Below are 24254 nucleotides of genomic sequence, written 5' to 3' on the forward strand. Positions count from 1 at the left end.
TGCTAGTGTGAAGCAGCAGCTCTAAGAAACTGAAGAACATTACAATTTCTTAAAAATAAAGGAACAGTGACCCCCACACAAGGTAAATTAAACAAGGGTTTCTTCAATCTTTGTTTTGCAGCCCAAGAAATAAAACTCAGAGGAAAAAGAAGATATAATACTGAGAGCCTATCATTTTTAATTCAAAGTCAAGAGGCAATAATAGATATGCAAGTGTATGCCCTGCAACAGGAAAAAAAAAAGTCTACATTTCCCGTGTGTGACAATACATTTATCCTCACTACAGTCTCAACAGTAGCAGGAAACAGTTCCCATTTATTTTCATCTCTTGTACAAGGCTGAAGAGCAAAAATGGCAAAATCAGAAACTGAAAAGCCTGAAGACTTCTATTGCATATGAAACAATTTTTCAGATCTGCCACTAGCAACTGCACGCTGAACACTAAAGTAGGGCTTTCAGTACTATATTCAATTACATCTAGCAGTGCTACACATGCCAAAATAATTAGAACACACTCGAGTTTTATATTCAAGGTATTTAAAAATAACTGCTAATTTAGTAATGTAATATGCAATTTATGAAAGAAAAATTATATAATTAAATTAGCTTTTAAAATGTTTTTCTTATTCAAATGACTAGCAAAAGTATGTCTATTACGATGTGCTCTTGATGCTTTCAAGGCCTGCCTAGTTCTCTGCTTTGAAAGGTAGAGAATTTCCTCTCCTACCCTCCCCCAGAGCCTAAGACAGCAGTGTTTTATGTAAAGCCAGTCAATGCAGAGGACTGAATGCATAAGCAATTCCAACCCATGGAAGCAGTTGATCCTCACAGGACTCAAGAGGTTCTCCTGCAGGCTTATCCAAAACCTGCCATCCATATCTCCCAGTTGCTCAATACAGAACTGCGTTTCCTCATCACTTAATTTGCCAGCCCATCCCAGTCTGCTGAATACCATCAGCTTTTTGCACACACCTAACAGCTTCTTGCTTGCTCAAAGTAAAAAGCCTGCAGCCCCCACACACTTCATGCCCACATAGCCGTGCTTCGTTTTTCATCGGATTTCTTCTGCTTTATTTCCAGCAGGTTTTTTTCCTTCAAAGGGCAGGCAGTACCTGCAATTACTGCTTCATTTCCATTAATAACAAGAGAAGGAGCCAGCACTTAAGCTCATCCAGCCATCTTGCTCTCTCCTCAGCCCAAGTGACAGCACTGAGAGACCAAAACAAGTAACACTGAAAATGACAGTAGTCCAAGAGTTCATCTTCTAAAATACTCAAACAATTTTTTCCAAAGCTGGCCACATGACATGGCTATTTGGGCTTCCCCCAGTTGTTTGTTTGCTTTTTAATTAAATCATAGAATATCATGGCACAAAAGCTACAAAATCTAAATCGACATGGGCTACGTAGCATTAAAGTGGCATCTTCACTTGAAGATAAGAAAGAAACAGGAAGGGAGAATTTTTGCCATGGTACACCTGGACAACCATCAGCCATCTCACTTGCACCTGCTGTCAGCTCCAATACCAGCTCTCAAGACAAAGCAGAAGCTTTTGACAGGTTGCAAGACTGCAGGCAAGCCCAGTTTCCAGGATGTAACAACCAAGAGAACTGAATCAACAATTTTAAGTCTGGCAGCAAAGTCTGTTGGTAAATCTAATCAGACAGGGCACAATAGCTGGAAAGCAGCAGCTTTCCAGTTCAGCAGCTACATTTAAAACTGTTTGTGGAGATGCCACAAAAATATTCTGGAGCCCACTTATGTTTCAAATTAAGAAATAAAGAATGGAAACACTACACAATCTTACCAAAAACATCCTTTATTATGAGTATTTTTCAAATGACATGCTGCTTCACTGTCCATAAAACTCAGCTGTAACGTGGACTTCAAGAAGTCCACAACAGTAGCTTAAGCTGTCCAATATGGACAGGGAACAGACCAAGAAGCCATAACTAGCAGATTTTGCTATATGATGATTAACATTAGAAATACATGTTGTAGCAACTGGCCTGATTTTCATTGATGATGAGCACATGAAGCTGTTAGTCAAATTTGTAAGTCACCAAATTAAGAAGCAGTATCTGTAAGTCATTATATCAATGGGGGATCTCACGTCAAAGGTGCAGAAGAACTACCAGATTTGATTAAGAACATGCCATGAACCTAATATACTAAGAATTTCTGGTACAAGTTGAGAGGTTCATGAGGTGGCGAAATGTTAGACTAAGATATCACTAAGAGAACTACACAACAGCTTTACAAAGCAGGACAAAGATGGGTCCTATGACAATTTTTTCTGGTATAGCTAGGGAAGCACTGACAATCTTTTACTCAACACAGTAAGATTCCATCTAAAGCAACCACAACTGTTGCCCACATTAAAAAAAAAAAAATGGCTGTCAGAAAAGGATGAAAGTGAAGATGAAAGAGCTACTACGATGATCAGAAAATCAGAAAACCAATTTTAGGACATGAGGCTGTAAGACTTAAAAGTCCACCAAAAAGTGCTAAGAAAGGAATGACTGCTGACTACAGATACATCAGAGAGTTAAGTGCAAGAAAGGAGGAAAAAAGCAAAAACACAGGCACATCTGGATACGGACTGGCTTTTCAGAAAGTCAGAACAGATGTAGGTAGACAGGTTAATTCCAAGTGTTGTATCAGAAGAATGCTACAGATACGCATTCCTCCAGATAGAAACGAATCAGCTGAAAAGTAGAACATGATCCACTGAGTCTTGTAGGCAGTATCTCCAGTTAAAAAGGAAAAGCTGAGGTTTTGATTTCTTGTTTTAAGACTCTTAAAAATAAAAACATTGCTAAAGATTGTTTTCATTTATCTACTGTCTCTTCTTTAACACTGAGAAACTTTGCTCATGAGGTAATAACCTCATAGGTTAAAGTAACTGAAAAATAATTTATTTCCCTCCCCCCCAAAAAGTTTCTACAGTTTCCAGTTCCTCTCTTCACTGTCCAGTCACCCAAGTACTGCCTTTGTGCTCCTTGACAACAGAAGTTACTCTGCTCTTAAAGATCTCTGGAGATGTAGGTTAGCTGAAAATCAACAGTACAATCTCTAGATAAAATAGAAGACATTTGCATGGAGTCTGAATTAGACCAACACAGAAATATCAAGACAAGAATTAAGATCAAGAGAAGAAAGCCTCATCCAGACAATTCAGGGAACGTGCAGTGATAGAAAGTAATCAGAAACAATATTCAGGCATCAAACTTCTAAGGAGTATGTTCTGCATTGATATAGATGGAGTCAACACTTGGTAAACACCTAAGCAAGCTCAAAATGCTGCCATCACTTTTCTGGAAATAACATATCAGAAAATAATTTGAACTGGTTTTGCATGCCTAATCTATGTCTCAAATCTGACTTAGTATTGTCCCATTAATTCCACCCTCAAGTGTGTCTGGCACAACACCAAAGTCCAGCCTCATGCCAGCCACACATGTGCTCCACCCTCAATATGCCAAAGCACTCCAGTGCCACAAGTGTCACCATCCACTCTTCTCACACAGTCCAGCAAAGATGCTACTACTCTCCTTTGCCTTGGAGAGTGTCCCGATGTGCAAATAATTTCTGAAGCAGACATTGGTCTCGTTTGGATACAGAACTGAAAGAGAATGTAAGCTGCAGAAAGAAATGAAGAATGAATGGAAACTACTGACAAAGGTGACTGCAATCATGAATTTCCAACTACAAGTGGTGCAAGAATGCTTTAACAGCAGCTCAGGTTGTCTGAACAGCAAACAAGTCTGAGCTGGACTGGCATCCAAAAATAAATGCCGAAAAGACATACATAGGGAAGCACAGTGGAGTATGTGAGGTGCTGCTGAAACCAAAGATAAGCTAGACCAGAAGAAAAAACTAGCAAGGTTTCTGCTGGGAACCTTTCTTCTTTATAAGATTAGGAAAAGCTGATCAGTGTGATCCCAAGGCTGAATTTATACACCAGACGGAACGGCATATACCTGAATACCACACAAAATTTCTGCTCAAACTCAAAAATCAATATTTTGAGATCAAGCCTCTCCCAATGTATTATATTCCTTATTAGATCTTTAAAAATAAGAAAGAAATTTACCACACAGCTAGCTCGGATAGGATGCTAGCTTCTTCCAGCATAAAGGGGTAGAGGGGGGGGGGAACCTCGAGCCCTAACTTTTGTAAATTTTATAGCTATTAGTCAACAAAATGAAAACGAAAATCAGGAAAGGCTATGCTTCCAGCCTGAGACAGTCTGTAAACGCGTTGTGCAATGGAACCCTCGGCAAAGTTTACAGATAACGGGCAGTGCAATTGACCTTGGCTCGGAATATAGGACAACTTTGTTGCCACCTCCCGATTCTGCTGCAACACAAAACCCCGGCTCAGCGCTACTCTCTACAACTAAAACCGCAACACCCCCCCGCACCTTCCCTCGAGCTCCCCGCCCAAATTTTTTTTTTTATTATTCTCTTGATGAGGAAAAATAGGGTTTTCAAGCACGAGATGCTTTTTTTTTTTTTATCCCACCCAAAGTATGACAGGGCAACACCAGCCCTGCCCTCTATGCGCCATTACACAGGAGCCGATCTTCGGCGCGTTCGGGGCACACAAAGGATACCCCCGGGGCACCAGACGGTGCCCGACCGCCACCCCACCCCCCGCTCCGGTCCCACCGCGGGGCACCGCCCGCCGCCGCCGCGCACAAAGGACGGCGCCGCGCACGTGGGCCCGCACCCCGCCGCCCCAAGATGGTGGGCGAAAGCCGCGCCCGCCACGGTACGAACCGGCCCGGTAACAGCGGCCACCGCCGCCGCCCCAACCCAGGTTGCGGGACTGGGGTCCGCACGCGTCGCCTCCTCCCCCATCTCGAAGCGGGGGAGAGAGCAGGGGCACCGCTCCGTGTGCGGAGAGGGGGGGGGAGAGGGGGATTGTCCCCGGAAGGGGCCAGGGTACCCCCGGTCAAGACAAAGAGCCGCGGCACCGGCGGGCCCAGAGAAGCGGAACGGGAGGACCGGCCGGGTCGGACCCGTTGCCTCCCGCCCCACGTGCGCGGCGGCTCGGCGGGCTCACCTCGTCCTCCCGCTCGCTGCGGAAGCAGAGGCACGCCGCCCGCTTCTTGTAGCCCTCCCGGTCGTACGTCCGCGTCTGGTTCGGTTTAAATTTCATCATAGAGGCGGTGACACGCCGGCTGCCCCCGGCCGCCGCTGTCGCTGCCGCCGCTGCCACGGCTCCACTCTCCGAGCGCCGCCGCGCCCCCCGGGACGCCGGCGTGGGTCCCCGGCTGGGCAGAGGGGCAGGAGAAAAGCCGGTCCCGGCTGCCAGGCTCCTGTCACAGCAGCACCGCGTCGCTGCTTCTGCTGTTGCTGCCACCACTCCGGGAGACGCGCCGCGCCATGGAGGCTCCCTCCTCGCCCCGCTCGGCTCGGCTCAGCCCGGCTCAGCCCCTGAACCGCCGTCGCCGCCCCGTGCCCGCCCGCCGGCCCCCAGCGCCGCGGCGGCCGCCCCTGCGCCCACTATTTAACTGTAACGCACATTCCTGCGCCCGCGCCCGCCGCCACGCAGCGCGCAGGCGCCAGGCGGGGAGAGCGGGAGGCAGGGAGGGAGGGAAGGGGGGGCAGAGGCGGGGCCGGCGGGCGGGAGGGGAGGTAAAAGGGCGGTCACGGCGCGGCGGCCGCGGTGCTTAGTCACCCCCCGCCGGGGGTGGGGCATTCCCGGCCCCTGAAGGGAGCAGGCCCGGCGGTCGGGCGGGGCGAAGCGAAGCTCGTCCTTTCCCCCCTCCCCTCTTCCGACGCGCGGGATGATAGGAGCCGGGCCGGGTTGCGGCAGGGTTGTTGGGGGTCAGCCCCCGGTGTCCCGCCGGCCGCGATGGCCCCGCGGAGGTGGGGGGGGTAGGGTTGTCACAGGGGGTTGCGCGGTGTCCCCGTCGGGCGAGAGGCGGGGCTGCTGCCACCGGCCGCGGGGCCGGCCCAACGGGGCTGCCGCAGGCGCCGGTGCAGCCGCGCTGGGGCTTTGTTCAGGAGGGGCTCTGCGAACGCGGGAGGGATGCGGCAGCCCCCGTGGCTGGGAGCCCGGCATCGGAGTGCGAGGCAGGGGTCCATTCACCTCCAGGAGATGGAGGGTGTGCGTGGCTGGAGTAGCGTAGTTAAGAGTGCAGGTTTGCCAGCGTGAGTCGATCACTTCTTGACATAGCCGTATTTTTAGAAGATGCTGGTGTATGCAGGCTGGGAGAACAGGCGGTGTATGCCATGGTTTTTGTTTATGTAATAATATTATGTAGGAGATAAAGATGGACACAAGGCCTTCCCAAATGGTGGTGACAGGCTAGAAAAGGCTCTGCTATCCGCACACCTTTATTATGATGTAGTAGGATGAAAGCCCAGGAGTTTTCATGAACATCAAAAAAAAACAAAACCCTGCAAAACATCCCAGAACTGAAACAAGGAAATGCTATGCTTTTCAGTGCCTCTGGAAGCTGATGATTTCGAGTAGGCATCAAAGCACTCGATTCTTGTGTGTGTTAAGATTGTTCAGTCGTGTTGGCAGACGGAAGGTAGAGTGTACTCACATACTTGTAGAAATTACCCGTCCAAACTGTTTCCTAAACTTTTTACTTTTTCTAAATCTTTCTGATGCTCATTAGGCTCCTGTGTGCTCTTAGAGTGCACCAATGTGCCTTAAACTTATATTCTACTTGTTTCTTGTTCCAGAACACCTATTTTTTTCATCCTAAGTTTTTTTTCTTGTGTGGTTTTTTCCATAGTTTGTTTGGTTTTTGTTTTTGTTTTGGTTGCTTGGGTTTTTTTTATAAACTAGTTTATCTGTATCAAGTCAGACTTCTCCCCTGTTTTTTTGTGGCATGCGTTGAAAGGAGGCTGGCTCCTCATCACTGGTTACCCTGGATCTTAGTGAAATTTGGACCTTCTGTTCTTCAGAGCATGAACTAAGTGCAATGAATCAGTGGAGTATCACACTCCGAAATCACGGAAGCAAAAGGGGGGAAAGCACAATTGTATGAAATCTATTATTTTGTTCAGGTTATAACACCCAAAGGTTAAGAAATTTAATTTGCTTTTGTACATCAATTACTTGCATAAGAGTAATTTTCTTAAGAAGGCCTCTGCCATTTTTGCCACTTAGCAAATGGACTGGCAGGTTAGATTTCTTCTTTTTCTCCTCATACAGTGCAGATCCAGATTTCATTTGTTGCTGTCATCACTTGGGCCTTAGGCTACATACAATTTTAGTAGGTATACTTAATGGATCTCTAGTCAAAATACATTTTTTTTGTGAGGGAAGGGCAAATTCCCAATTACTATCTGAAATTTTTAGTTCAAAGTTTAAAGGGTTGACATCTGAAACCTTTGAGAATGCTGAGCAATAAAGGCATGGTTTTGATGCTTGTATTCATAACGTCTACAATACAGAAAAGGTGGTGTGGCATGGTGTAATGAAACTTAAGGTCTAGAAATTGAGATTGCACAATTAGTAATTGTATCAGCATTTTTAAAATTTTACATGTAGCTACCTTTGCCATGTTCCCATGTAATTTTAAAGATACATCTTTGCAAACAGCATAGATGTGCATTCCTGTTGTGCATATAGAGAAAAAAAAATCCACTTTTTGTTCTAGACCATTATGACAGAGTTCATTTTGCTTTGAGGTGTTCCTTGATCTACTATTTCAGAGTTTACCTTTTAAGTCTTCTCCTGAATTATCTCTTTTTATTGTTTTGTTTGGGAGACTTCACCTCTCAACGCAATTGGAGGAAGTTCAAAAGTAGGATTTATACTTAACGAGTACAGTGTCCAAAGATCAGATGAGTTTAGGCCAGGTTTTCTTTCCACTGTTGTACAACTCATCCCTCCCACCCCCAAAACCAAATAAAACATTTGACTGCCAAATCAGAACACAACACACAAATCCTATCTCTCTTGTGAAACCTGATGGTTTCTATGTCACGTATCACAGAAGTAAGAGCTGTAAGAGAGCTCCAAGAGACAGCCCAGTCAGCAGGCTGGTTGTAGTTAACATTTTCTAGTCCATATATCCTCAAGCAGAGTAGCAGCACCAATGCTTTTTAAATTCATTGTTTCTCTCTTTATTTTCATGGAAGAACTGGCTTCTGCCTATATGTAATTAGGCTTTTATTTTACAAACTAGAAGAATCTCAACTTCGTGAATATGGAAAAATACTAAAAGATAATGACAGATGAATCCTAAAGGGTGAAGTGGAAGGATGTTTCGGTTTTTTGATCTAAAGGGGTTTTGTTTTAAGCTGTGCTGCCTTTTTAAAAAATGCCTGAAATAGTATTTTTTTGTTTGGAGATTGAATTCTTAAATGGCCTTTTAGACTCATCATGAGGCTTGAATCTTCAAGATTTTTGTTTGTTTGTTTTTTTAAGGTTTTGGTGTTATAAGTCTAAAGTTGTGTGATCTGCCTATATAAGCAACAACTGTAAGTGACACAGGCAAATCACCAGTAAATAATTAACATTTACAATGCCATCACATTCATATTTGTAGCAGCTTTGTCATGATGCATTTTGTTAATGCAGTGTATAAATACTGGGTATCACATTACTATTGCATGGGATATATTGATAAAAGGAACTGCTACACTGGTATTTGATACATAAGGTGGGGGTTTTGCTTGTTTATTTATGAAGACTGTCTCTGGATTTTGCACTACAGCAATAGTAATTGTGAAGTAACTGCTGGTACCTTGAGTACCAGAGACAAGTAGACAACGCACAATGCAAAGACACTTTAAAGGAAGTTTTTAAAATTTTTTTAAAGGAAAAATTTCTGTGTTTAGACGAAAACAACTGTAGTTACACTTTGAGTGAAGTCTGCTCTAATGCAGGAGAACAATTTTCTTTTCCTTGAGAAGAAAGAAACAGGTTATAAAATTCAGAGAGTAATTAGATTTTCCAGTTCCCTTCAGCTACATTTATTGCCAAGATTAGAAACTGCTGTGTTCAATAACTATGCTCTTGCAAGTTTTATGTAACTTTCTTTTCCATTCTTAGTTTATTATGGCTAATAAAAAATGAAATATTTGCTTTGGAGGTACTTGCAGTCCTCTACATTTGCTCTAAAGAGAAATAGATACTTAGATACCCTTTTTCCTTATCTACAAATAGGACATCAAATTAATTGTATTAGGGAAACCGGTGTCTTTAGTTACCATCAGTCTCAGATGATAATTTGTTCTGTCATGGTTGTAACATTTCTTTGGTATTCAACAGTTAAACCAGCACAAATACCCAAAGGTTCAGGATTGAACAGCGTGTTGGGAATGCATTCCTCTAGTGCTGCATTGTGTGGGCTTTCAGAACAGTAAATCCTCATTCAGCTGCATTGTAGCCTGCTGAAAGGCTGCCTGCAGCTCTGGGCCCAGTTGGCATCTCGGCAGAGCTTACGGTAATTGCAGCGTTGAGATTGACAAGGGCTGACAACCTTTCCCAAACCTAGAATAAAAATCTTAAACCTGTTTGAGTATAGGAAGGTTTGGTATGTGGAAAAGATAAGTATTAATTAGTTTAGTTTTTATTTAAGGTGATTTACTCCCCTCAAGACACAATAGGAGGGAGCAGTGATTCTCCTGCGATTTTATACTCCTCTGGTTAGCTGTGAGGAAGCAAATGAGAACAGTGCCAAACTAACTTTCCTACAGACTTAATATGTCATCTTTCTAATGACTTAGCAGCTATGAAAGTGCCAGCATTAGTCTTACAATACTTTTAACTGCCAAAAAATATGCCAAAAGCTTGCCAAATTATACACACCCTCTTCTGGTAAACACTGAACAGAGAGAACTAAGTTTAAAAAATGGAACACTTACTTATTTCTAAATCATACTTCTGCAGAAAGCAGCTTTTATGTTCTAAGTCCCACACTGTCTTTTCCATCAGAGTCAGATCACTACCTGAATCCATTGTAAAATGCACTTTAAAGAGAATATGTGTGCATGCTCTCTATAGCAACAGTTGCAGTCATCATCCGCAGGGCTCCCTTATTTTCAGGTACATCAAGACCTCTGCTACAGCTGCCCACAAATATATTTTCCTGTGATTTGTTAGTGCTGAACAACTTACATGAACTGTATGTAATTTCATGGTTACTGTCTGCCAGTCTGGTTTTACAGTCTTGCCCTTTATGAAAAAGTATAGTTAGCATTGTTTGGATGCTTGGTAAGAGTGACCCTTCCTGTAAAGATGTCCCTTTGCATTAAATGCTTACAAATGGGGAGAAATTATAGTCACTAGGGAATGAAAGGAAGAGATCAACTGAATACAGCTATGCTTATTTGAATGTAGTCATCTGAGTATCTTTATTTTTATATAGTGAATAAGAGTATTGTATGTTTTTGTGTGCTTTTATGGGCTCAGTGGGTTGGTTTTCATTTGGATTTGCTTAAAATGGAAGTTCCTTTAGCAAAATAGAAAAAGTAGTATTTTACAAAACTGTTTAGCATGTTTTATTTGACTTCTAAAATAAAGTTGGATTAAAAATACTGAATTTTGATCAAAGTACCTGAAGAATTTTTAAATGATGCAAAATTCTTTTGTTTCTATCATAGAGAGAACTTCAAACCCTGAGGATTTTGTCAGACTTCACGAAGTAAGTATGAATTAAGATGATGGTAATGTAGTTCAGATTCTCTGTGAAATCCTGTGGTCCTGAACTTGGGTTTAAGCTCCTTAGCTTGTAGGGCTTTGTTAGTGGAATGTCCTATTGTTTAGTTTTACGTTCATAAATACTCCTCCCCTGAACAGTGCATTTCATAATTGAGTTTTAAGTATTTTCTCCTCCTAGGTTATGAATTAATTGCCAGCATACTCTTGTTATTTGAGTTTTGATTTTGTTCTGTAAGTAGACTATTTTTGGTGTAAGCAGATACAGTTTGGGGAGTTTATATGAGGCTTGTGATAAATTTATGTCTTCCAATGATAGCAGTAAAATCCTGCTTTACCTGGAAACAGTCAGGCTTATGTGTGGCTCCATGAAGACTGTACTATTATTAGTAGGCTCTTCATTTTTCCTTGTTCAGTTTCCTAAATAAAATAGGGTAAGATAGGTCTATGTTTTGAGAAGTTTGGCTACTTGGGAAAACAGAACGTCACTGACTCAAAACTGAGAAAGTACCTCAATTTTTTTGGACGGCTACTCATGGTTAAGATGTTATAACTTCTATAGCAGCAGCTGCAGCTACTCTGTACCAAGTATCAATGCTCCAGTCTTAGTTTAAGGTACAGAGTAAATGGGGCTGTGAACTGGGTTGCTGAGAGATGGGCACTTGCTCTGTTTGGCTGAATCTACTGTGGAGTGTGTTTTCCAATAGTGGGGTCAGGGAAAGAGTTTATAGTGGGATTACCTTAAAAGCACTCAGTTCTTTCTGGCAGATCCTATCTCTTAGAAGCCAGGTTAATAATAACATGGTAGTTGCATTGTATGATTAACAGATGCATCAAAAATGGAAGGATAGATGGCTAGTTAAGCAATCCTCTTTCCTAATCTAGTGGAAGTCTGCTTGGCTAGACTTGGTACTCAAGCCTCTCAGAACAGGTAATGTACTATGTTTATTTTGGTATGTTTGTGTAGCCAGGTTACTGGCTATTAGAGCCAGTCTATTTCTGATATGACATTATATAAAACTAATAGAAGAGCTTGTATGATAACACACATTTTTTTGGGCTGTGTAGAAAAACATACTAATCTGGGGCAGAAAAACATTGGAGGCTTAGCCAAACTAAGCTCTATGAGGAGCTGTGCTAAATAGGAATGGAAGCTATTTTGTGTAGCTGTGAGTTCAGGAAAAATACTTGAGATCATTATTAAAGGTAAATCTGTCTAAATAGTACACAGTGGTTAAATTTTACTCTTATGTCTGGTTTAATTTCAAAGGTAAATCTTGCTAGTAGTCAAAGTGATTTCTTAAATCTCTGAACAGTATTTTGAGTGCTGTTACATTGCAGGCTTCAACCAACTTACTGGAAAAAGGTGTGGTGTTAGAGAAAATGATAAAAGCTACTGAATGTTCCTCTCACTGTTTTCATCTGAAGGCTTCATTCCAAAATGTTGGCTTTTGACCCTGGTTTGTTTAATCAGGTTTAACCTTTCTTATACAAAGCAACCTTTACAAAAGATAGATCTACCAGTCAATATGGGTGGAGTAGACACATAATAGGTATCCCACCGGTTTTTAGTCATAGTTATTATAATCTGTATGGCCCATTACAGGAGTGTAAAGTAGCCCAAGATTATGGGTCACTTTAAAACACCTGGACATACAAGCTGATCATTGCTCTGATTTTAAAGAGGGTGTACGATGACTAAATGTGTCACCAGCTTTGGAGAGAAATCACAGTGGCACTTGATAATATACCTTTTATTTCAGTGCTTTTGTTTCAGATTGTGGTTTAGCTACTGTTACTAAATATGTGTGCCAGAGCATATATTTATTTGCTGTTTGTAATGTAGCAGTTGACCTCCTAGTTTGGAGAGGGCCAGCAGAAGGTAGCATTTAAGCTGCTCATAAGGGCTCTGCTGGGGTCAGAGGCACAGGCATGGGCCTGTTTCTGCATAAAGAGAACCCTGCAAAGACTGTGGGCAATCAGAAGATTTGCATGTAAACTTGCATGTTGATTGCACTATGAAATCACTATGGTGGCTCTGGATTTTAGCCTAGTGATTTCCATATGCTTGGGGATCTGTTGCTCAGCTTCTGAGCAGGTGGAGGATGTTTTCTCTGTATGGTTACAGTAAAATGGCATTGATACCAAGGATGGAGTCAAACTAAAATATGTTATTAGTGCAAGTTAGGACTCCAATTTTTTTTTTTTTCCTAGAAAACAAAATTTTACTAAGGAACTGTATTTATTTTGAAAAACTGTCTCTGGAACAATGGAAAACTAAAAGTTTCCAGGTCTGTGAGAAAGGTGATCAGAATGGACAGATGTCTGGAGCATTGAGACCCAGTGAGCTCCAGACTAGGAACTCTGACCAGTGCTCTGAGTGTTTTTCTTTATGGCACAATACATATTTATTACTTAAATATTTAAGATTATTTAAATGTAAATTCTTTAAATGGCATGTTTTAATTATCTGTTTAAAATTGTCTGCTTATGTTTTTGTAAGGAATTGGGGTTTTTGCCCTGATTTAACTGCTATGAGAGGAATGCAGTATATATAACCATGTAGTCATTAGAATGCATTCACTAGTCACTAGAGTTTTTCTTACCAGTAATTTAAAATATCTTTCCCAAATTTTAGAAAGATAAATGAAAAATGCAGTTATAAAAAATAAAACCAAGTTTTTCTCCTGGAGTTCTTCCCACAGTCAGTAAATCAGGTGTTAATTACTACATTATCACAACTACTGCTTGTTTCCAAAAGAAGCTGAGTAAAGTGGTTACTGAGCTATGTCCTGAGAGATAACAAATGTGGCAATTTCAAATCAAAACCTAGGGGTGCTTAAATCTGAAATGCACCTTCTTACTGAGATTTATGTTGACAGCTTCATGTATTTCAGTGTAATGAGCCTCTGGTTTTACTATTCTCTTGCTGCCAACTGTGAAAGTATTGATGTGTGTTGTGTTTAGTGAAGGTAAGCTGTAAATTAATACCTTTTGCACAGTTACTGCTTGTAAAGTCGAAACACAAGTAAGAGTTAATTTGTCCCTTGTTTTATTGAAGTTTGCTGTTCCCTGAATTTGGGAACTCGTCCAGCTCTTTTGCATTCCTCCAGAGAAAAAAAAATGTATTCTACTGTGGTGATTAAGCCCTTCTCAGGAAGTAGAGGAGTGTCTTGTTACTATCGTTACAGGATTTTTCTGGTCTGTCTGTCTGCTGGTATTGATAGACTGTGTCTCTCCAGCTTGTGGCTGTGTTGTTGTATTCTAATTGCCTCTTCAGTCATCTAAAGGCTGGGGCTTTTTGTTGGTTTGGGTTTTTTTCTGTTTTGCTTTTAACTTTTGCTATATTACTTCATTTGTTGTCTTCTGACACGGAATAATTAATTCAACAAATTCCAAACTGCCGCTGTGCTTGCGGAAGCTTTGTAACTTTACCTGACTGACCAACTAAGATAAAACTGTTCATGGAATCTTAGTTGACTTAAGTTATGATTTTGTAGCCCTGTATTTATAAGATCTCCACAAATATTGTTTTCAGCTTTATCTCAAGGCTTCCTTATTTGTGTGAGTGCTTGTGTGTGGATTTTCAGGGATGGTGCTGCATCAATTTAAATTCTCAAAAGATGTAGTGGGAGTGTAGAGAACTTACAAAATTTCAACATGCATATTATTGGTACTAAAATTTGGTTTTACAGGCTTAATTTTCCATTTAATATATATTTTAGTATTACTTTTACTGGGATAAATGAGTAATAAATTAGTAACATTTCTGATTGAATTAAAATTCTGAATGAGTGCTTCATATTTTCACTGTGCACAAAGGGAAGGTGAAAAAACCCTGTAAAATCTCTTAAAAGACAATGTGTATTGCTCCTTAAACTACATTTATATAAATTATATACTGAAGTACAGCTGTGAAACAAGGGTTTAGGGAGCACCTTTTTATTTTTTTAGCCAGTTTTAACATCTCTGAAAGGATGTAACAGACCAAAATTGTAAAAGGATGAGTTTTTAATTTATTTTTTTATTTCCTGACCCCTACTGTTGCTATTTTTAGAATTTAAATGAAGCATTTACAATTGAATCACAGAATGTTAGGGGTTGGAAGAGACCTCTAGAGATCATCTAGTCCTGTCAAAGCAGGATCACCTAGGGCAGGCCACACAGGGATGCATCCAGATGGATTTCGGAAGTCTCCAGAGACTATATAATTATATATAAAAAAAGGTAGTAAAGTTCTGACAGTAGCAATGTATTACTGGAAACAATGTGTCTTAAACATCTTTTTTTTTCCAAATAACAATTACAGGCCTCATTTCTGTGGTTCAAGGATTGCTAATACTAGCAGGAAACTTTTAAGGATGACCCACCAAGGGTGGTGCTTTATTGTAGATACTCTAATTTTGAGTTTTAAAAGAAATGGGTATATTGTGGTCTCAATTAAGTCTGGCATAGGGTTTAGAATTTGAGGATTAATCAAGTTTGGATGGTTAGAAGGCATATGCTTTACAATTCATATCCTGATGATGCTAAAATATTGGTTATATTTGCAATTGCAAACTTGTTACTATTCAAAGTGGTAATGCCTTTTGAAATAATCTATTTGAATCAAAATACTTAGAATGTGTCTGGGACCCTATTTTGCAATTGGATACTTGAGCTTTGCAATTGGGTACTAGTTTATCCCTGACAGTAGGAGCAGAATTGTTGACATGAGTGCAGATAATTTCTAGAGGTGCATTGTGAGTGGCACAGTAAAATAAACAATAAAATTCTGCAATATAAATGCTGATGGTGTGCTTTTTAGCCCTTACCCCTCCTTCCTTTTCTGATTTCCTCTGGTTATCCCAATGAAGCTTCCTTTTATCTTTTCTCTCTTTTTTTTCCTTGGAAACTGTTATCCCCTTTGTATCCATTTTGCGTCACATTCCTGTCTAGCCTGCTGCCAGATGGACTTTCACAAAGATCTGCTAAAGTCCCTGGGGCTTTCATGTGTGTAAAAATGACGTGAGCAGATCGAATTGTAGAATTGGGATTATGCTTGGTAAGAGTGCTGTGTGTTTGATTGGTAAGCACTGCCCCAGTTTGAGACACCATAAGGCTATTTCATTCTGAAACACTTGGAAGATGGCACTGATTGTATTATGTGGGCTCCAGTTGTAGGCTTTCCTGGTTCAGCAGCAAAGGAGTAGTCCCATTTCACTATGAAGTAAAGTCTGCCACTTCAATATTCCTCAGTTTAATTCAAAGTGCTGACCTCATATAATTAAGTCTAAAATACATAGAATGAACGTGTAGTACTTTACAGATTTAAAACTCATGCTGACACCATCCATCCTGAAGAGTTTTTAAGTACAATGTTCATGCATTCTACAGATATGTCAGTTTATTTTAAGGGGGGGATTACTTATTTTACCAACTCTCCTCTTACCATCATCTTGATTCATGTAGGAAACAGGTCTAGTAGACTCCCTTCCAAAGGTACTGGTATAATTTGTGCTTATGTTAGGGCCTGCATACTTCTACAGATGAAACCATAATATTGGTCTCTTTGCAGATATTTTAAGAGATCTTCCATGTCCATAGCTATTAAGTATTTTCTACCTTATGAGCTTTAACATGTTGTACTCATTGTATTTGAGTGAATAGGCATAAAATACTGAAGGGGATTTCAAATGGAAAATGATACAAAGGAACCATCCTTTCAGGTATTTTCTTTTTGAGTAATGCTTTATGAAATACATAGTTAGGAGAAAAGTAAATGGAAAGATATGACTTAACAGATGAAGTCCAGCATAAACTGACAAGAGAAGTTAGATTTTGACATACATCAGGACAACTCACTAAGCTGGGAGCAAAATTTGCATTGTGGTCAGTGGCTTCCTCTGCTGTGTGCAGCAAACTGAATTTGCAGTATGCCCTAAAAATATCAATAACTTAATATCTTTAAGTTCTCTTTTACATGAACTAGACATTAAACTTGTTTTACTTGAAGATAGAAGCTATGTTGGAAGCCAGCTACTTAGATAATCTTGTCATTGTAAGAATGTTGTGAAGCACCAGTTAAATGTGGATATTATATAAACTCAAACAGGATATTCTTTCATGTTTGTCTTGTCAGATGAGCCATTGGATGACTCTGTGTCATTGACCATTCATTAATGTCTGCTCCACTTTACCTTTTCTTTCTGCAGCCAAAAGATAGATTCTTAACACATTGAACTTCCACATTTTTACTTGATAACAGTTGTAAAATGTGGGGAAAAAACCCCAAGAAAACTGAAACTCCAGACTTGAGAGTAATTGTACATTTTAAAGTTGAACAGTGCTACAGGAATAAGAGGGTGTGATGGAGTGAATGTGCAGGAAAGAATGTGCTCAGAATCAGGATGTGTAAGGCAATGTGTGGTGTCAGCCTGGGTGTGTAGGTATATAGGGTTGTTCCAGGGAGGGAGTTAAAATACATATTGGTTAAGGGCTGACTGTTACAGCATAGGAGTAACTATCACTTGTGTGAATAAATTGCCACCATGTAAGAGCACAAAAACCAATCAAAAGAATGAGTCATTTGAGAAGGAGTAGTAGGTAGCTGGATTTAACCTACATGATCATAGAATCATAGAGTCATAGAATTGGCTGGCTTGGAAGGGACCTCAGAGATCATCAAGTCCAACCCTTGATCCATTACCACTGCAGTTACCAGACCATGGCACTGAGTGCCACATCCAGTCTCTTTTTAAATATCTCCAGGGACGGAGAATCCACCCCTTCCCTGGGCAGCCCATTCCAGTGTCTGATCACCCTCTCAGTAAAGAAATTCTTCCTAATGTCCAACCTAAACCTCCCCTGGCACAACTTGAGACCTCTTGTGCCCTCTTGTCTTGCTGAGAGTTGCCTGGGAAAAGAGACCAACCCCCCCCTGGCTACACCCTCCTTTCAGGGAGTTGTAGAGAGTGATGAGGTCTCCTCTGAGCCTCCTCTTCTCCAGGCTGAACAGGTCCTCAAGAAAGGTGCTAAGAAGGAGAGAGAACTGCATCTGGTAAAGACTAATCCAAGGGCCAGAATCAAAGCAAAGAATGCAATGAAGGCAATGGCTGCTGAGGTAGAGAGTTAATGCCCCAGAAACTGAAAAGAGGCACAATATCAGGACAGAAAATAGTGTAGAAAAGAGCAGACCTGTAGCAAAGTCTGCACGCAAGGAAGGACTCCTGGGGAACTGGGTGTTGGTTGTGGATTGATTTCTGTTGAAGTTTGGAATATTATTTCTTTAAAAGAATGAAAAATGTTCATACAGGACATAAATATGTAAAAATTTTGGTCTGGAGAAAACACACAGAGCATACACCGAGTCAACTTGTTTTTAACGTAGTCTGTGTTTCTCAATTTCCTGTCTTCCTTTCATGCCTATTTCTTTGTGCAATGATCAGGTTATCTTGTCAGTAAAGAAGTTGTATGAGGCATGACCATTGCTGACAGAAGGATGATTATCTCTGCTTCACTGTGTGGAAGGGCCAGTTTGTTAAAAGATTACTTAAACTTTTGTCACAATTGATTGTAGTCCAACAGGCAACAGTAGCAAAACAACAACAACAACAAAACCAAAACAGGAAGCTACTAATAAATCACTATTTTTAATATTTTATTTCCATTTTATTTACCTGACATTTTTGTTTTAATGCTTTGTTGTTCTTTCTCCAGTTCCAGTCAACTTCTCTGAATAGCTTGAATGAGTATTCACACTGTAGAAAAGCATACAGAATGGTACAGGGTCATCTTTGAAAGCTTCATCAGTCCTGTGCTGGTAATTCCAGCTCATCCCCAGGCTGGGTGATCAGTGTTAATGCTATCTCCTCCCCTTTTGGGGATCTTTCAAGACATTTTTTTAGTGGATGGTGTAAAGATGTTGCAGAGCTTGGGAGGGAAAGCTGGAGGTTGAATTCTGGATAGAAGAAGGCAGAAGTGGTTGAATGGTTATTTTCTTTCTTCTGTGTCTCATTTTGATGATGAGTGTCTGTTGCCTTAATCTGTCCTACTACAAAATTTACCCAGGCTAATTATTGATTGTATGAGCAGTGCAGAGGTTGGAAATAGGGTCTACTTTGTTTCATCTCTTATCTTTTAATGACCTTTATAATTTGATGACCATGCTGTATTTATTTATTGGTGTGGGCTGAAATAGTTATTTTATAGTAGTGTGGTAATACGTGCAGTAATATTTTCTTTATGCATTTTGAAGGTAATAGAATACTTCTAAATACAAAATTAAATTAATGTAGATGTAAGCATAATTTCTGTCTTCCTGCACCTAAAATTGTTCAGTATTTGGTAACCCTCTTAACCCAAAATTGTTTCTTTATCTGTATTTTGGAAGAGCTTTTAAAATGTACATATCTGACAAAAGTTAAAGTAAAATTAAGTTTTCCATTCTCAACATTCTCACATCTGTCTTCAACAATATGTCTTGCTACATGAATGTAGATGAAAACCTGGAATAAAAGAAATCAGGTCTGCAAATTTAATCCAAAAATAAAAATATTTTTTGTACTTAAAAAAAAATTCTCATATGAGGAGACTTTTGTAGAACTTCTCACTGCAGGTTTCCTACAACCTCCTATGTAGGATTTTATTTACAAATGCTCATGGAACCAACAGGATCACTGGCTTATCTAGCAGCATTATTTGTATTACTTCAGTGGTGATCTTGTCCAGAAATGAGCTACGAAAGGACTCAAGTAGATAATTTAGACTCAAACTACCCAGGATGCTGATTTTACTGTTAAGGAGTATTTCCAAATAGTAACCCAGGACAAACTGATCTGTGTAAATCCTAAACAATTATTTTGCAATAGTAAAGTAACACTAACATTTTTTACTTTGTTTTGAAATAGTATTTTTAAAAAATTAACCTTTCCTTTGAAAAGTCCTGGCCTTCTCCCAACTCACCTGCTGCTGTGCAAAAAGAAAACTTAAATAAAGATGACTTTTTTTAACTGCTGTTTTGCAATGTTTTGTAGAACAGAATGGTTGTTGTTTGAGAACAGGCAGGCAGTGACTTCTAGGCTGATCTGAAAGTAAAGTGCAGCTTATTGAAAGAATTTCTGGAAACTCAGTTAGCAAGAGTGATCATCAAGAAAAAGAACACAACAGAAAGGAAAGGTGGACATGATGAAAGGGAAAGGCAGGCATGAATGGCAAAAAAAAGTTAAAGATGCTTTTATGGTGCATACTATTTGCAGCTAGTAAAAGTGGTATTTAATTTGCCCATCTGAATTAAGATTTTGGTCTTTGAATCAGTGACAGCATGTTTTCTGCTGCTTCCAGCTACCATTTTGGGAACCTCGTTGCATGTGGTATTTGTGATATTCTTTACAAAGAGCCAACATTGTGTTCCTAGTGATGACTAAACAGGAAAACATCATGAAAATATGCTTAATTTTTTTTTTTACACTCTGGGGCTATTGTTACATACATATAATCTGTAGGGTTGCAGTAGGAAAATATAAGTCTCTTTGGAATGGAAACAAGTTAATTCCATACATTGTACATAACAAAGGATTAAAATCACACTGTCTTTAGGAGGAACACAAAGCATTAAATTACTTAAATGATACTTCTATCACCTGGTAGATCAAATAACATAATTATCATTTTTTATTCGTGAGAAAGGAATATTTGCTTACCTGCAAGCTGGGCATGTTGGTTTATGTGTCTGGTGGTATCTGTACTTTACAACATTTATAACAGCTGCAGAAAAAAAAAAAAGCAGATTTTTTTTCTGTATTGTTTTATCAGACAATTGTTGTTAGCTGTTCTGATGTGCTTACAGTATACCAAATTGTTGTAAGTCAAGAGCAAGACCTGCAGATCTACGCGTTCCTGTCTGCAGGAATTTTCCTACTAAAAGCATCACTGTTGAGGCACAACACTACATTGTACAATAAACTCCTACAGATCAAACCATGTAATTCAAATGCAACTCCTAGAGTATCACTTTTAATATTTTTTTCCATAATTAGTTTGCAGGGTGGAAACCTCTCTGGGATGGGGGAAGTTTGGTTTCACTTATATTTTCTAGTCATCAGATATGGGCTATTCTAGATACAGACTCAATAATGCCAAAATACGGTTTAAACCCTAACAGTCCTTCCTTGGACTAGAGGAATGCACCAGATAACGTTTCAAGTCCTACTTTTTCAATTCTTTGTCCTAAAAAGAAAGATTTTTTTTCTGATTCTTTGCCCTGGGGAGCAGTGTTGTCCAAACAGTACTTACGTCTCATATATACAAAAGCAGGAAGACTGTCAGTCAGCTGTCACTAATGAAGATCTTTGATGACACTGTGGCATGCAAAAATAAGTGGTGGTGGTATGTCCATAAACCATTTTAAACGAAGATTTAAAAGTAATGTAAGTATTGGTTAAAATTTTGCGTATTTGTCTCTGTTTCCATAATGAGATGAATTTGTACTCTGAGACAGGGTTTCTTTCAGGGTGTGTTTCTGCTAATATGCTGGTGTAAAAGGCTCAGCATATGCTAGCATTCTCATATTTTGTTTTTTTGACATTCATGATTTCTAATTGCTTTTTTTTTTTTTTTTTTTAATTGAATATCAACTCTTCATAATGCTGGCAAGAAGGATGTCCCATTACCAGGGAAAAAAATTCCCAGGAGGCAATAAATGGAATTAATGTATTTAAAAAAACCCAACTCTTTTTACTCTTAAAATAACTTTAGTAGCATGCAGGATTTCAGAGCAAGATGTGGTATGTGTTTATTTTGGTAATAGGTGCCATATGCTATTCTTTTTTCTACAGTAATCACCTCTCATAAGAGGGGCTGAACACTATCAGAACATAACTCTAAAAAGAGTCACCTTAAATATATTCCAGTGCATTATTGTAAGCTGATGTAATCAAACTGCTTGACATCCCAGGTAGTGAAACCTAAATACATTTTGTGTATAAAACAGCTGTTAAAAATAACACAAATTCAGAGCCTAAAAGGTAGTTTTCGAAGATGTCTGAAAGAAAGAAAAGGCAAATACAAACTTCCTTAATATTCAACTGTGCTGTCAGAGTTTCTTAAAGTTGTGACAATAGAAGTGGTAACCAGCCAGTGCTGTCACTGACTACTAAAAGCCACGCATGGTGCTCAACATCCTCACACATCTTTTTGTGCTGTGTGGTTATCTTCTGACAAAATGAACATGTGTCATGCCTAAGACATGCTGGCATTTCCCCCTTTCTCCTGAAAAGGTACTGAGGCAAGAAACAGTGCAGTACTAAAGCCCCAGACTGGTGTTGGAGGGCAGAGGCAGTAAAGCTGAGGCTCACAAATGCATTTAGAAGCCTGATTCCTGTTGCAATCAATACCAACTGAGTGCTTAAGGGCACTTGCAGATGTAGGTCTGACTCCTGGCTAGGCTGCATAACAATGTTACTGGGAGGAACCACAGATGGGATGGGATGGGATCAACCAGCACGTTTTGGGTTCTGCTGCCATTCTCATGTTGGTGGTACCCATTGTTTGCACAGTGGGAGTCAGCCCTCAGACCACCATCAGTGATGGTTTTGCCAACAGCTTGTTCTTTGTGACAGTCAAGTTGAGCTTTCCACTGACAGTAGCCCCCAGCAAAGAGTCTTTAGTTTTTCTGTGTTGTCTTTCTTTATTTTGATTACTGCATCAGCTGCCACAGATGTCTCAGTGCATAATGTATGTTGTTTGTCACTTTTTAACTTACAAAGACAGTCCTATTCTGCAAGCAGTAGCATGCATTTTCCATTTGTATTTAAGATATTTTAGAAAGGGAAATATTGCATACTTTGGAAAGCTGCTTGTTTCTTGGGTTATTTTGTTTGTTTTATATTTGTGTTCAATTAAAGTTGGACCCCTCTCCCCTATTTAAAAGAAGAAGGGAAAAAAAAAAAAAAAAAAAAAAAGGAAAGGTTTTATAAATGACTCTGTGTGGTAGTATGTTTTGTAGCTACAGTTGTTGCAAAGGCGACCTGCCAGGCACTGACTCTGGGTCTTTCTCTCTGATATTTGTCTCCCGCCTTCTGGATGCCCACAGTTCACATGTTCTGAAATTAAATGCAAAACATGCTCAGTGTTTATATCCACTGTCACTACACTGTGCAAACACAGCCATCAATGTCTTCTCAGCTGCAGTCTGCCTTGAAGAGTGTCTTGTGGTGCTGCCCACACAGGGAGTTGTACAGATGGAAGTTGTAGCAGAAGCTCCCAGCCTTTGCCTTTGATCCTGAGGTGCAAACTGAGGATAGAATTTTCTTATTGGCAGATAAGAAAACCCCAAACCTACTGAGGACAACCTGGATATATTTAAAACAAGTTTGTATTATAATGGATGTGAATGTATAAAAGGTGATACGGGAACAGTAACTCTTTGCCAGCAGTGCCATTCTTCATGGGATGTGTGATGGGAAGGAGGCTGTGCTATTTTGTAGCTTCTTCCCTCTCCATCTGCAGCATTGCAGCCTTTTGATTATTGTTTATAGAGCTGAAACAGAGTAGAGGATGAAAATCCCAGAAATTCTAACACATTTTTAAGTTTTAGCATTTTGTTAGCCATAGTTCTCTTTTGGATGTCTGTACCACCAAAGTATTTTTTTGAAAAGTTTCTTAGTGCAGCTGCATGTGTGTATAATATGTTATGGTTTACCTTAAATATATACATGCACTGCAATTAAAATTGCACATTGCTATGACATAATATATTGCTTTTGGAAACAGGTCAAAAAGGGAAAATTTATCCTGGCAGACTAATAGTAGTTTATCACAGCTTAATTTCTTCCCCTCAAATTCCAGTATAATTTGAGTTCATAAAAGCATGAGGTTAGGCAATCAAAATGTGCTATAATGAATGCGTAGCATCACATAGTTTTGAAATAGCAGTCTTTGAAATTTGGCCCCGTTTTTACTGAGGTAGATAAAATTCCTGGGGTCCTTCTCTGGTTTTTCACAAAATTTACTCCTTTGCAGTGTCCTTTCAACTGTGATCCGTAGTTTCTCATGAAACCTAGCCTACCCAGAAAAATTTGATGTCTCAAATATTTAAGAAGGTAAAGAGCCAATTTTGGTGTGAGTTTTATGTGAGTTCAGAGCACTAGTGACAACCACTTGTGACTGTATCTATGTTACAGTTACAGGTGTGACAGCAACACGTATAGATAGATAAGGCTTTGCAAATATTGGTCTAGCCAGGCCAGGCAACAGCCCTGAAGTTACAAGAGCACTGAATCTTGCATCAGCTGTTCATATCTGGGCAGTATCCTCATGCTTTGTAGTAACTGAAGCCTCTGCAGTGATACTTTGCTTGTAGCTAATGAGTTTTGGCATGTCAGCTTGAGTCCCATGTTTGGTTGCATCTTATAAGTATCCTGAAACTCATTTTTAAGAAAGAGGAGGTATTAATACTAATGGGAAGGATGAATTTGAAGAAACAAAGCACTCGAGATGAAAAAGGTGGTGTTGCAACTTATGACTATTTGCTTGATCTTCTGATTGCTTTCTTGAAAGGGAACCACTGTTGTTGCAGCATCAGCAGCCAGACCGTGTGTATCTTTTGGCTTTTGGTTTCACCTTGACTGAGAAGTTGT

At 40.0% G+C, this 24254-nt stretch overlaps 1 protein-coding gene and 2 long non-coding RNA genes across 10 annotated transcripts in view; 1 reads left to right on the forward strand and 2 right to left on the reverse strand.

Annotated features, from left to right (window-relative positions):
• Window positions 1-5557, reverse strand: part of NUDT4 (nudix hydrolase 4) — a 28855-nt gene extending 23298 nt beyond the window's left edge. The window contains exon 1 of one of the 3 annotated variants that reach the window (XM_071765342.1): window positions 5071-5557. In XM_071765342.1, the coding sequence (XP_071621443.1) occupies window positions 5071-5169 (99 nt within the window). In that variant the 5' untranslated portion in view covers window positions 5170-5557. Of the gene's footprint in view, window positions 1-4784; window positions 4806-5070 lie in introns of those variants that run through there. The other 2 variants (XM_071765348.1, XM_071765355.1) reach the window with 2 other exon arrangements.
• Window positions 1-24254, reverse strand: part of LOC139806162 (uncharacterized) — a 69840-nt gene that overhangs the window by 28259 nt on the left and 17327 nt on the right. The window lies entirely within an intron of this gene.
• LOC139806152 (uncharacterized) overlaps window positions 4697-24254 on the forward strand; it is a 72703-nt gene continuing 53145 nt past the window's right edge. Inside the window, exons 1-2 of one of the 6 annotated variants that reach the window (XR_011730145.1) lie at window positions 4697-4776; window positions 10588-10628. This is a non-coding gene — a long non-coding RNA (uncharacterized lncRNA). Of the gene's footprint in view, window positions 4777-6803; window positions 10027-10583; window positions 10629-24254 lie in introns of those variants that run through there. The other 5 variants (XR_011730146.1, XR_011730147.1, XR_011730153.1 and 2 more) reach the window with 5 other exon arrangements.

This window comes from Heliangelus exortis, chromosome 1 (genome assembly GCF_036169615.1).
Source record: "Heliangelus exortis chromosome 1, bHelExo1.hap1, whole genome shotgun sequence".
NCBI lineage: Eukaryota > Metazoa > Chordata > Aves > Apodiformes > Trochilidae > Heliangelus > Heliangelus exortis.